The sequence below is a fragment of the Lycium ferocissimum genome, chromosome 4 (genome assembly GCF_029784015.1).
Source record: "Lycium ferocissimum isolate CSIRO_LF1 chromosome 4, AGI_CSIRO_Lferr_CH_V1, whole genome shotgun sequence".
Classification (NCBI taxonomy): domain Eukaryota; kingdom Viridiplantae; phylum Streptophyta; class Magnoliopsida; order Solanales; family Solanaceae; genus Lycium; species Lycium ferocissimum.
In genome coordinates this window covers 2,417,567-2,432,088 of record NC_081345.1, presented here as the reverse complement: position 1 = coordinate 2,432,088, position 14,522 = coordinate 2,417,567, and the positions used below count along the sequence as shown (strand labels likewise).

The 14,522-nt window shown below is 38.2% G+C and overlaps 1 protein-coding gene across 3 annotated transcripts; it reads left to right on the top strand.

The window, feature by feature from the left end:
• Window positions 1-5,624: 5,624 nt before the first annotated feature.
• Window positions 5,625-12,108, top strand: LOC132051457 (transcription termination factor MTEF18, mitochondrial-like). Of its 3 annotated transcripts, none has more exons than XM_059442527.1 (4): window positions 5,625-7,702; window positions 9,259-9,350; window positions 11,516-11,611; window positions 11,736-12,108. In XM_059442527.1, the coding sequence occupies exon 1, from the start codon at window positions 5,842-5,844 to the stop codon at window positions 7,564-7,566; it is 1,725 nt and encodes a 574-aa protein (XP_059298510.1). In that variant the 5' UTR covers window positions 5,625-5,841; the 3' UTR covers window positions 7,567-7,702; window positions 9,259-9,350; window positions 11,516-11,611; window positions 11,736-12,108. The 3 variants fall into 3 exon arrangements, with proteins under 3 accessions (XP_059298510.1, XP_059298509.1, XP_059298511.1); XM_059442526.1 differs by having other exon boundaries at window positions 9,248-9,350; XM_059442528.1 differs by lacking the exon at window positions 9,259-9,350.
• Window positions 12,109-14,522: the final 2,414 nt, after the last annotated feature.

Below are 14,522 nucleotides of genomic sequence, written 5' to 3'. Positions count from 1 at the left end.
ATTTCGCTTTTAAAAGTGTATTTTTTTTTGCTTTGAGCTGCTGAATCTCTACATTGGCTGCCTCCTGAGCTTTAATTAATATTGAGATGGTGGAGGGGTTGGCATTATCCGCTGCTTTGGGTGTGAGTCCACAGTCTTCCAAAGTGGCTAGTGAGACCAGATGCTCTATTGTCCCTAGAGAGGTGGTGCCAGTTTTCACTTGAAAGTGTATAAGCACCTTTGTGAGAAAGAAGCCATAGGGGAGACCAGTTTTCCCTTACACAGTCCTTGCCATTTTTATCATCCGCTCAATCATAATAGCTGACAGGTTGATTGATTCAAAAGCTATTAGAGCTTTCATGAGGACCAGGTCCACAACAAAGAATGCTAGAGCTTTACGTAGCTCTTGGCAAGAGTGCTTTGCTGACGAATTCAAAGACCAGTTGGTGCTCAGGTTTTAGCTCATACTTATCGAGACTCGCCTTTGTAGCAGACCTTGCTATCTTTACATTGACCTTTTTGAAATCAGTAGAGCCTTTTCCCGTTACAACTCTCACCCCATCTGTCTTCACTTTCAATATTTGTGCAAGTATTGACTTAGTCAGCACAAACTCCTTTTCAGTTACTGTCAGGGCCAGATCATCATCATCAATTTTGACCAAGCTACTGTACAGTTCAGTAACTTCAGCTTCATACACGCTGGGTGTTGGTGGAGTGAAGAGATAAGTACATTCTTGAAATTCCACCATCTACATTAACTCTTTCATCTCAGATACCTCCCACAGTTTTAAATCGAGAATTCTCCCTAAAAGAACCTTCTATGCTGCAGATTGACTTTACCTTTTTGTCTTTTGGAAGAACCAGGTTCCTCATTTAACACCACTTTTCTTTTCTTTTGAGAAAAAAGTTGAATATCCTGATCTCCTTCTTCCCTCTCCCTCCAACCTTTATTTTCAACTTGTTCACTCTTGTCTCCTTCAGATTTGAGATTTTATGTGCTTTCTATTTCTCCCACCACCCTATTCTTAAAATTCCTTCAAAATAGAAGAATTTCTTCTTCTTCATCAACTTCCCTTACATCGATAAGGCTACCCTTTTTCTTTCCCACTATTTTTCTTTTCTTGTTCTCAGTTCGATTACATTTCTCACTTTGACTGGAGATGGTTGACAGCAATGCGAATTTCCTTGTTGTTCTGCACTTTTGAGTTTCAGAGGAACTATGTGTGAGAGATTTGGGGTATGATTCATTCGAACTTTGGTCAGAGGAAGATAAATGGTTTGATTCTGAAAAGTTAGAGCCCATTTTCATTTAGAGACACGAAGTAACACACGTGATAAGAGCTAATGCAAGGAGATTTCGACAGGGTTGTGAAGGAATAAGCTTAGGGAGATGTACAAAATGATTTGGGAATTTCTAATGGAATGAGAGATTGACACAAATGAAGTATTTAAGAAGGCCTATACGACGCTTTGAAGGTGCAATAAGAGGGAAAGGATCAGTTCATGAGAAGGGCAATGATTTGTGGAAGACGTTATTTAGAGAATTATGTTTGGTGAAAGGAGCATGACTTCAATCGGCACATTTTGCAGTTTAACCACATATATGAGTACTGAAAGGATTACTAACCTGAGTCACAGGGACCAGATCCCTAAAACAAAATTCTTGAGACAAAAGACAACTTTGAAGTCTGCGACATTGCTTGTGCTTACTCTCTCTTGGTTCTATCATGCACGCATACCTATAATGGTATAAGAGTGAGTTAGACATAGTCGAAAAACACTTATCAGCCCAATACCTTTCTTATTGTCATGATTTTTTAAGAAATTGAGAGACCCGGTTCTTGATTTTGGCACCACTTGACTCGAGAAGAGAGTTTCCCCCTTTGTTACCAACTGCTTACATCCTCCAGTGAAGGCTTTAAGGAAAGAGATACATTAGTTTGAAATGAGAGCTGGTCACTCCCAATCAATTATAATATCACCATCCTCACACTCTTCCCTTCCCCATGGACGATATCACTGATTGGCTTTGGGAACCCAGATAAGTTTGGGTCCTTTACTTTTGAAAAAAGGATGAATCAGGTTCCTTTTGGCCCATGTGGGTAGCACTTCCCTTTTCTTTTCTAGTGATCCTTTCTTTTGAGGACCTGTTTCTTCCATTTTAGCTTTACTTGACACATACTTCTCGTTTCTCTGAATAGACTTGATCCTTGCTTTGCATGCCTCCTTGTAGTAACCTCGCTTAAGCCATTGCGATGCGTGCACAACCCATTTTCAGTTGAGGAGACAAACTTGTTGTGTGGGTTGTAGGATGTTTCTTCTTTTTCAAAACCAAGTCCTTTTTTACCACTTCCCTTACTTTTGTACATGGCTGTGATCACATCAGAGGACTAGGTCCATTTGAGAGCCTTGTCAAGATCAAGCTTTGTCCTTTCCAAGTCCTCCTTCAGTAACCTATTTTTCTCTATTTCAGTAATGAGACTTTGTCTTATTGTCTTTAGCTCATTTTCAAGCTCCTGAGAAGTTTCACTTGCTTTACCTCTTCCTTTGAGAAATACTTCCAGCCCTTCTCTTGATTGCCTTTCTAAGGAGATGTTCTGTTGGCTTGTCTCACAGATCAGTTCCTTCACTTCTCCAATGGGTAAGCACATATTATTCTTTTCTTGCTCCACCTTATTGTCATCACTCTTCATATCAGAATCGGCCATGAGAACAAATATTGATTCATATTCAGATGCTTCATCTTCAATTGGCCATCATTGACGTGTCTCCATCATCATTTTCATCTTTCGGTTCACTAGAGGAATCTTCTCATGCAGCAAGTGCTTGTTTTACCAGCTCGTCAGTAGCTTCTCTTCTTCTGAATCTTCGATCGGGGATTTGGTTCCTCCTGACCGCCCTGTCATGATTGTCTTGTCTATTTTGGGGACAGTCTTTCATGAAGTGACTAGGTTTCCCACACTTATGACAACAATTGTCATTTCCTCTGAAGTTTCTGCTGGAGCTTCCAGACTTGAGGATTCCACTGTTTCTCTTGATTATCTTTTGAAATCTCCATGTGAGATAAGCCATTTCAGATTCGTCATCACTTGAATCTTCTCTTCCAGCTTTGAGAACCAGATTTCTTTCTTTCTTAGCTTCATTCTTTTCTGCCCATTTCATAGACATCTTCAACTCATATGTCTTAAGGTTTCTGATGAGCTCATCGACAATCAACGTCTTTGAGATCTTTGGCTTCGAGATGGCTTTTTACCTTGCTATCTGGGGAATCGTAACACACCAAGCAACTTTCTTATCAGTTTGGTGCTTTTGATGATTTCTCCCAAAGAATGAAGCTCATTTATAATAGAGGTGAATCTAGTGTGCATATCATGAATAGATTCTCCTTCTTTCATTTTGAACATTTCATACTCTGTGGTGAGCATGTTGATCTTGGAGTTCTTCACATGTTATTCCTTCACGGGCGCTTGAAGAGCTTCCCGTATCTCTCCTTGGCTGTGCATGATGAGATTCGGTTGTACTCATCCCATTCCCCGTAGACAAGGATGTGCAACTTTAAAGTTCTTCTGTGACTTTCTGTCTTGTCGGAGTATTCTTTTCTGGTTTTTTGGGTAGTTTTTACACCATCTTCATCTCGATTCATCGGAATATGAGGGCCATCACAAATGATATCCCATAACTTTGAGTCTTCAGCCATGATGAAATCGTGCGACCTAGTCTTCCACCACCCATAGTATTGTCCATTAAATCTAGGTGGCCTAGTGAAAGACTGTCCTTCTTCCATATTTGGTGGGGTTGCCATTTTACAGATTCTTTCTAGGTGTGTCCTTCTTCCATATTTGGTGGGGCTGCCATTTTACAGATTCTTTATAGGTGTTAACCTTTTAGAAAGCACCTGCTCTGATACCAATTATTGTAGGCTGTGCGTCCACTAAACAGTATATGGAGGACCTGGTTGAGTACCAGTTCCCTTATGCAATGCAGTAAGTGAAGGACACAAGATGTCACCGTGGAAAACTCTTTGCTCAAGGGATTAGAAACCACGACCTACCCCAGTAGGATTTCAACTCCACTACACCGAGCAACTTCAGGTTACAGCTCTATCGTAAGCTAGGATCTAACTCCCATAATCCCTCACCCTTACAATAACGCTTTTGCAACCTAGGAACTAACCCCCGTAGTCCCTCCACACTTGTAATACTCTGATTGCAACCAACCTCCACTTAGCTAACTCTAGCTAAGGACCACTATTACACTTAGACTAATTCTAGCCTAATGTACACTCCAACTGACTTGAGGAAACACACTTCCAACAAGCATACTTTGAGAATTTAATGTTCCTACAAACAGCTTCTAAAACAAGAAGTGTAGGTTTTCAATTTAAGCACAAATGAACAAAGATTTACAACAACCTAAAGAACATAGACTAAACTCATATCAAGATCTGGTTCTGCAGCTTGAAAGTAACTTTGTTCTTGCGATCACTTGAATTCTTACGGCGGCAACTTTTGCACAAGTTAGATTAGGTTTTTCAAGTGATACACAATATGTTGCAACATGTTGTATATATATTAAAGCATGTGGGATGGATAAAGACCACTCATTTAATATTTGACCTAAAGCATGGGCCGGCTCCGCTTACTTGTGCGCGGGAGTAGTTTCGGCTTTACCGTTCTCCACTGCAAGATGCACGGAGCGAGATCACGATTGAAATCTCTATCCGGTTCTGAATCAATTTGACAATCATCAAAACAAAAAGCACTCGAATTTATCTTAGGCCTTTAGGCTCCTTTTATAGTACAAATACGTCAGCACGTAAGCCGTGATTAAATTCTAATAATGAGTAATAATAAACAATAAATGTTGTTTTAATTCTAATCGTAACGTCTGCTTCGAACCTGGACCGGTCACACAACATTCATCTTTTATTAATGACCCGAAACAATTGCCTTGGTAGGTTTGCTCCAGATTTATCGGGGTCTCTCATTCTGATCAAGTTAAACGACTAAGCAGCGTTTCAACTTCAACTGCCACGTGTTCCTTTCTCGTCATGCCATGTGTCAAGCCTATATTTTGTCATGTATACAGTTTGAAGTTTTAAAAACAACTTTTAAGAATAGTTCAAGCTTACTCACAAAACTTAAACTGTGTTTTCATGTCCAAACACAATTAATTTCTAAATATTTTTTTAACTTCAACTTCAAATACTATTTTTCTTAACAAACTCACGTCCAAATGCGAGAGATGACAGTTTCTTGTTACTCTCTCCATTTCAAAATAAATGAATTTTTGGGGTGAGGCACACCCCTTAAGAAAGTTAATTAAAGACAAAGGGTAATTTGTCAATATTATTATTTTGCTTCTTCCCAAACTTTTTTTAAATTAGAGATAGTCAATATTGTGATTTGAAAAAACTCTTTAAAAAGAAGGGTAATTTTGAAAAATAATAATTAATACATCTTTAAACTTTGAAAATTTTATTTTATTTTGAATCATCAAAAAAATGCCAGAAATTCATTTATTTATATTAGAATAGAGGGAGTATTATTAGGCAAGTAACATAAATTAGAAAGATAGCAACTCAAGAAATTGTTTTTGCAAGTTCACATAAATGACCCGACTCCCTAATTAAACTACCACATTGCCCCAACACGTCCTTAAACCCTTTTCGTTTTTGTGACCCAAATATCACCCCTCTTCCTCAACTTGAACTCTGTTGTGTCTTCAACCTTGAATGGCTTTCACCTTGTCATAGAATCAGCTGACATCATTGTTGTCAAACCTCAAACCCCTTTTCCCCGCAAAATCCAAAAATTCAACTCCCAGACTCTCAAAGGTAAGCCATTTCTTGAATTATTAGCCATGAACCATTTGCAGAAACTGATAACTCCATTAATTCTCAAATGGGTTTCTTTAGATTATGTTTTTAACAATTCTAGATCATCAAAAACGATTCTTTGGGCAAGTGGATCGTTCCACATTGCCCAAAAGGTTAGATTTTATGCAACTAAAAAGAAGTCTAAATTAGAGCAAGAATGTAATATACCTCGTGCAGTGAGGAAAGAAGCACAAGCTGCTTTGTTAGAGTATTTGCATTCCACTAGAAGTTTACAGTTTATGGATGCTGAATATATGAGTAAAAACTCACCTTTTTTTCTTTCCAAGTTGTTGGAAAGAGTGGATAATGAAACTGATATTCGAAGTTCTTTAACTCGATTCTTGAGATACCATCCAATCAATGAATTTGAACCATTCTTTGAGAGCATGGGTTTGAAACCTTGTCAGTACTTGTCATTTCTTCCCAGAGATTTGATGTTTTTGAATGATGATCTGGGGTTGTTGGATAGTTATCATGTCTTGTGTAATTATGGTATTTCACGAAATAAGATAGGAAGGATTTTTGCTGAAGCTCCAGAAGTATTTAGATATGATCCTGGAGTTCTCGACTTGAAACTTCGTTCTTTTCAGGGGGTTGGTTTAGATCAGTCTAATGTGGTTAAGCTTGTTAGTGCAAGTCCTCATCTTTTGATTGGGAATGTACACAAGGAATTTTTTGAAGTTGTTGAGAAATTAAAGACAGCGGGAGTTGAATACAGTTGGATTGAGGCGCAATTGAAAGGAAATTCTATCGATTGGTGTCAGTTACTTGACCTCATGTGCTTCTTGAATGGGTTGGGGTTGACTGATGAACAATTAGGAAAATTAATTTGTCAAGTTCCCCATCTTCTGTTTGATTGTTCTGGACGTACTACATTTTTGCTAATTGGATTCTTGTCAAAATTTGGTTTTGAGAAGCCCGAATTACTCGATGTATTTCTACACTTACCACAAATTCCAATAAAGACATTTGTTTTCAATATGAGGCAATGCTACCAGTTCTTGATTGAAATTGAGATGCCTGTCGTAGAGATAGGAAATATCGTTCATTCATACCCTACATTGCTAGGCTCATGTGTTTTGAAGAAAGCTACGAGCTTGCTAACTATCCTGAATACGGGGAAGAAGCGGCTTTGTAGTGTGATCAAGGAGAATCCAGAATTCTTGAGAAATTTGGTTCGTGGAGCCAAAGTTGAAAAGTTACCAACAGCTGAGGAGGAGGTAAGATCCAAAATGATGAAAATGAAGTTCCTTTTAGATTTGGGTTTTGCTGAGAACTCGAGCGAAATGGAGAAAGCTCTCAAAGTATTTAGAGGAAAAGGGGTGGAGCTCCAAGAGAGGTTTGATTGTTTGGTAAATGCTGGTTTGGATCGAAAGCATGTTGCTTCAGTGCTGAAAATATATCCGCAAATACTCAACCAAAGGAAAGAGGTACTTGAGGCAAAGATTGATTTTCTAGTGAATAAATTGGGTTATCCACTGTCTGCTTTAGTTTCGTTTCCATCTTACCTCAACTACACAATTCCAAGAATCAGGCTTAGGCTTTCAATGTATAATTGGCTCAGAGATCAAGGAATGGTGGACTCCAGATTGGCTTTGAGCACTATCATAGCTTCCTCAGAGAAATTATTCATGAAGGCATATGTAAATCCTCATCCTAAAGGGCTTGAAGTCTGGCAAGATCTGAAAAGAGAGATATATACTGATTAAGTGACATCTGGTTACATTGGCAAGGGAAAGTTTAAAGCTTGAAGTCTATTTAAAGCGCAGTCTCCTGCTTAAGTTAAATGAGTACCATTTCTAAATGTGTTAACTTTGAGTGAAACTAAAAGGAGCAGGCATCCAGGTAATGGCCTTTCTAGTTGTATTGTCCATGTTTGGGCTTGGTGTCCGCTAGTCTTGATTTCACCTGTCTTTTCTAATGACAATATGTCTAACTGTTTTACTTGCTATTGATGTACTGGTAAAACTTTAAAATTCTTTGTCTTTGTTAGGGATTGTCTTCTTTATGAACTGTTCTACTGCTTAGCATTGACCTCTCACTTGTTTATATGATTGGTAAAGTGAACAAAGGACCATCTTACTTGTACTAGGGCCAAATACAGATTGTAGTAGAATAATGTTTTTCTTGTGCCACGTGGAAGGGTAATTTCCAGTTTTGGTGCTTAGCATTCACGGAAAACCCCCTTTTTGTGATGAATAGAATGCTCAATGTCCTCTATTTTGCATATTTGGGGTTTGACTTTTCAGAAACCATTAAGTCCTCATAAGATGATAAAGAATGTAACTTACCGCTTTTATGAACATAAATTTGTAAGCCCTTCTTTCTTTCTGAGTCAACCCTGTAATTGATGAATCTGTTGATTAAGATGTAGAATTGACCAAACTTTGAGAGAATCACTATCATTTTGAATATAATCAAACAATGGGCTGCAAAAAGCTAGGGGTAAGGTTTGCGTACACCCCATCCTCCCCAGACCCCAATCGTGGGATTAATCTAGGCATGTTGTTGTTGTTGAGCTGGAAAGAACATGTCTACCAAAAACTTAGAATGCATGGATATTTAAGAAGATGGTATATAGCAACAACAGCAACAACAACAACAACATACCCAGTGTAATCCCACAGCCACAAGTGAAGTCTGGAGAGGGTAGGATGTAAGTAGACCTTACCCCCTTTTTAGGGTAGAGAAGCTGTTTCCGATAGATCCTCGACTCAAAAGAAATGTATCCGACGCAGGATGTAAGAAAGACAGGACAACAAAATAGCAAGATACAAAAGAAATGCAGCAATAGATAGTAGTACACATCGAAGAAAAAGAAACTATGAGATAACTAAAGAATACTACTAGAAAGGAGAACAGAAGAGGCCCCCCTGCCTCTCACACACAAAGTGTGACAACACTCAGCTACCTACTAGCCTTCTACCCTAATCTTTGACCTCCATACCTTTCTATCTAAGAAGATACTATAGCAAAAGATCAAAATACACAGCAAAAAAAAGTCAAAGTGAAAAGAAAAGTTTCGGAAACCATAAAAGAGATCTACAAGGTATTTATCAAAAAAAGAAAAAAAGAAAAAGAAAAATAGCGATTGTGGATAGCAGACTATAGAATTTAGACCAGGGTGGCTGGAGTGTGCTGCGGACATGAATGTTCCTCTTCTTCTCCCTCTCTTGTTTTTCCTCTTACTCTTCATTGAGTTGCTATTCTGTGTATGGTGAAGCTTTGACACCAATATGCTCTTTACTCTCACTCTTTTCTTCTTTGTTTATTTCTTTTTTTCATTTCATTCTCTTCCCACTGTTTTATTACCTTTTCTGCCCATAAATGGTTCCCTTGTTTTGTTATTCTTGTATCTATCCATTCCGTTGGTATTAACATATCATGCAGGTGCATTATAGATCAAGGTATTAAGCTATATGGCATGGAGTGTGAAACCCCACAGCCAATTTCAAGAACAAAAGTGACTGCACATTGATCAATGCAGGAAGAGGTGAGGATAAATATAAGTAAAGAAAACTAACAGATCTCCAGCTAAAACTACTTTAATCAATAAACGACTTTCTTTTTCATTTATAAATCGCTTTCAATCAAAGATACAACGAAAACCTTCCTCCATAACATGCCAATCCAATCTATAGCTTTATCCCCTGCTAAGGGAATTACTTGCTATGTTTTCAAGTGAAAATAAATTTAGATACTTTCATGTCTGAATGTTGCTTTCGGTCCCTAGAAAAAATGCAGTCATAAACATAAAAGATGCATTCTATTGTTGCTAGCTTCTTTTTACAATCATTTAGATGGCGTTTTATGCTTCCCCATAATCCATATACGAGCTCATATTAAAAGTGAAAAGAGAAAGACATTGTGTCATCGTTCATATCTGCTGGAAGAAGTGTGCACGAAAAGGTTCATTCAGTTAGTTTAACTCTATCATTAGAGTCAACCACATCAATTAGTCATATGGTGCAGTTGGTCTTCTGAAGCACATAGGAAATAAACTTCACGACTTCAAGGTTGCATTGGTTTATCACAATCTTTTTATAGAGAAGTTCCCCCTTTTTTTTTTTTTTTTTTTTTTTTTTTTTTTTTTTTTACACTGGTAACTAACAACAACAACATACCCAGTATAATCCCACAAGTGGGGTCTGGTAACATATGTGTGTGCGTGTGTGTGTGTATATACATGCTTAGGACTACTGCTTCACAAGGAACCTATCATATCAATTAGTGCTTCAGTCTCCTCTACATGGTTTTCTTTACACCAAAAATGAAACAAAAGAATGCAATTCATCTTGAATTTCTGCACAGAATTGCTTTTGTCTTCAAAACTCTATAATTCCTCTCCTTCCAAATTGTCCACCATATACAAGTTGGGACAAGTTTCCACCTCTTCTTTTGTCTCACTGCCTTAAGTTGCTCGGACACAACATGGGTGTGGGTGTGGGATCCGTGCCTGATTTGGTCAACTGATATTGGGTACTATGAGCAAAATCGACGGAGAAATTCGGGACAGATACAATGATTTCTGTAATCAAAACAAAAGCTAAGGTGAAATTGAAGAACATGGAACACTGTGCATATAGAAATTTATATGTCAGTCCTTTTCCTTTTATCTCCTTCCAGGATTCTCCTCTTGATCAATATTTTCTCCTTGAATACCTTTTAAGTTTTCCACATAATGTCTCGTAATTTAGACACATAACTCTATTTTTAGATATTTGAATTATTTTTAGCCGAATTCCCGCACCCGAATCAGTACCTGGATCCGTACCCCTGAATCTTAAAATTTAGATCATGAAGGATCCGACGTCTAAATCCGCACCCGTATCCGTGTCCGAGCAACTTAGCTCACTGCACCATAGTTCCAGCACTTCAATAAATCACAGCTGGATGCTGGCATAGACCATCTTAGTCCTAACATGTTTAAAAAAAAAAAGTCGCCACAGCTGTCCAGTTATGGGACAGTATAGGAACACATGGCTATTGTTTTCCCTGGCTGCACCACACCGACAACATCTAGAGCAAAGATGAAATCCCCTTCTTCTTAAATTTTCCTGCGTGAGACATGCTTCTCTTGCTACAAGCCAAGAAAAACATGAGACCTTGTGAGGTGCCGTAGTCTTCCATATGAACTTGGCCACTAGACAGGTTGTGTATTTTGTCTAATCTGGAAGTTATAAGTTGATTTGACAGTGTAGACTCCATCACTGCCAGGTTTCCAGACAAAGTATCCTCAGATTCCTTGAAACCTTGGAGTGATTCCAAGGTCTTGAACAATTCCACAGCTCTTTCCAATTTCCAATTATGTAATAGCCTTCTGAAAGTGATATTCCGCCCCAATACTCTTTTAGCTGATTACACATTTTCTTCTGGGGCCTCCAGTTGTGTGGAATTCGCATTGTTGTTTTTGCCCTTTTTATTAGTTGGTCTTATTTATACAGGGATACTTTTCATAGTATTGTATAACATTCATATATCTGTATTAATCAAAGAGTGGAATACAAGCCATATCTATTCATGTCAAGACACAAGTCTTCCATAAATTTCCTAATTTGAGTTATGTGTTTTACCTTTATTTTTCCTATTTTCTTTGGCTTTTTTCTTTTAATTATCGATGGATCAATTACATTAATGTCACTGATTCATTGCCTGCAGCTGTTAAAAATCGGCAATCTTTCTGGTTGTCTGCAACAAGGGAAAGAAGGAAGAAAATAAGAAGAAATAAGAGCCAGAAGGTGAACAACATCAAAGGTAATTTGGTAGATGGTTAAGTTACGTTATTCTGCTATAATTTAATTTCTTCATGAATGGATAGATTAAAAATTCATGATAGCCTTACTGATTTGCCTCGTACATTCGTGCAATGTCTTAACAGTTCCAAAAGCAGCGCAGAATCACTCTAACAAGTACACAGCACGGCAAGAAGAGGTTTTATGGGATGACAAGATTCTGCACGATTGTCTATATAACTTAAGAAAACGAGTAAGCTCAATAAGGCTGAAGAGGGCTTCGGCTTTTTCCTATGCAATCCAGCTATGATTTTGTTAGGGTCAATGCTCTCAAGTATCTCAGCAAAAACTGTGTTGTAAACTTGCTTCTTGTGGTTTCTTTGCCCAACTTATACGATCATGGAGAAAACTATTTTTTCGTTTATTTTTAGAGGAATTATTTCCTTGTATGAGAACCACCGTTCATGTACTATTCCTCCTTAGCAATAAGAGCAATTGAGAATTCTTATTCCTCATTCACTTTCAGTGCTCAACCTTCCTGGTATGAATGTGCCAATGTGAAATGCACTGACAAGAAATCAGAGGGAGTTGTTTCCTCAAAATGCAGATTTTAGCTTCCCCTGTATTAATGAGTGTCAATTTTATTGTTGCAACCTTATTTCCTAGGCGTGCTTTGGTATGATGGAAGTCATTTTCAAAAATTGCTTGCTCGTGTTTTGCTGGAGAGAGAAATTTTTCTGAAAATAACATTTACTCCATTAAAGAATGAAATTATTATTAGCAACCGGATTAATTAAAAAAATAGCAAACCAAATGTTGTTTGATGAAATTTTGAATTTAAAGGTTGATAATATTGTCTAGGTGTTGGTCAAAAGTTGTGCTATGAAGTAAAAAATTGAGATAATTGTGAAGGAAAATGCTTCCACCTAAAAGCGAGGGAAGTCGTTTTCCTCCATTTGGTGTAAAATGTTTTCAATAGAAAATATCTTTTAGCACCCAAAAACAAAATATTTTCTATCAATTTCATCCATTTCATCCATTTTTTGCATACTACAACACATATAAACCATCCATAACACAAAAAAATAAGATTAAAACTCACATTTCTTCACAACTTCACAACTTGCCTAAGGTGGTGAATAATGAAAACGAGTAGTCTATCGCTTCCAACACAACTCCACGTTAATAAGCACCCTCCAATAGTAGGTTTGCTTGAAGAAACAATTTTTTTCTTGATCAATTCTTGGTCCTCAATTTCTTGCTCTATGGCCAAAACCCTCTCTCTTTCTCTTCTCCAAGTTTTCTTGATTTTTCTAGAAGTGTAAGTGGTGAATAAGATGACTAAGTCATCTTTTTAATTACATATATTGGCCATCCATGTGGCCATGGCCCACATAAGGTGGCCGGCCACGTGGTCCTTATTTTTTTTTTTTTGTTAGTTCTTCATGAAATAAAATACTTTCCAAAAAATAGAATACTTTCCAAAAATAGCTTTTGACTCCAAATGTTTTATTAATATTTCCATGCCAATAAAATCATACACAACTTAAGCTTTTAAAACAAACAAAAGTCTCTCTTCGTATCTCGGAATAGTCTTGTCCCCAACTTATCATAATTCACTCATATTGTCCCGTTGTTCAAAATACGGGATATAACATCCTCGCCTAGAACATTCGTCCTCGAATGTTAAACTAACTCAAACGGGTCTTGCAAGTAATTCGGGGAGTTTCTTTTATAGCTATCACACACAATTTTCATTCATTGATCAATATAGTCAAGTATGGAATTTAGATTGCACAATGGTCTTTACGGAAATAGGTGGGGATATTTCTTCTTCATCTGCTCCTCAGCTTCCCAGGTCATTTCTTCTGGATTATTATTCCGCCACAGCACCTTAACGGAAGCTACATCCTTGTTCCGCAACCTTCTTATCTGACGATCCAATATAGCTATATGGGGGTTCTTCGTAGGATAGCTCCTGCCAGTGACACGGATGTCATCTGAAATATTGGAAGGTCGCTTAATGCATTCCGAAGCATAGAAACGTGGAATACGGGATGCCTTGCTCCCAATCGGTACAGCGGATCAACTGCATAGGCAACCTTGCCTATTCTCGGATAATGCGATAAGAGCCCATATATCTGAGATTGAGCTTCCTTTTGCCGAATCTCGCAACACCTTTCATAAGTGATACTTTCGGGAATACCCAGATCACGGCTTTGGAACTCCAAGTGTAGACGTCGATTATCTGCGTACGATTCTGTCGACTGCGGGGCACTAATAATCTTTCCCGAATAATTTTTACCTTATCAACTGCTTGTTGGATCATATCTGGGCCAATTAATTTTGTTTCGCCAACATCGAACCAGCCGATCGGTGACTTGCATTTTCTGCCATATAGAGCCTCGTACGGTGCCATCTGGATACTGGAGTGGTAGCTATTATTATAAGCAAATTCAACCGGCAAATGATGCATCATTACTACGAAATCAATAACACATGCCGTAACATGTCTTCTAGCGTCGGATAGTACGCTCGGCACACATCCGTCGGAGGCGAGGATGAAATGCTATACTAAGATTCACCAGGGTCCCCGAATCATTCTGAAATGATCTCCCGAAAATTTGCGTAAGCGGGTACCTCTGTGGAGATGATAGATATAGGAACTCCGCGAATCCTTACTATCTCCTTAATATATAATGCGGCATAATCCTCGAGCGAATAAGTAGTCTGGGCGGAAGAAAGTGGGCGATTTTGTCGGCTTGTCAACGATAACCGGATGGAATCATATTTCCGTGGAGTGCGAAGGCAAACTGTAATGAAATCCATATTAATTATCTCGCTTCAGTCGGAATCTCCATTTCGAATAGTCCCGGGCTTTTGGTGCTGATCTTGGCCTTTGGCAATTTGGGACGGCAGAAATTTGGCTATGT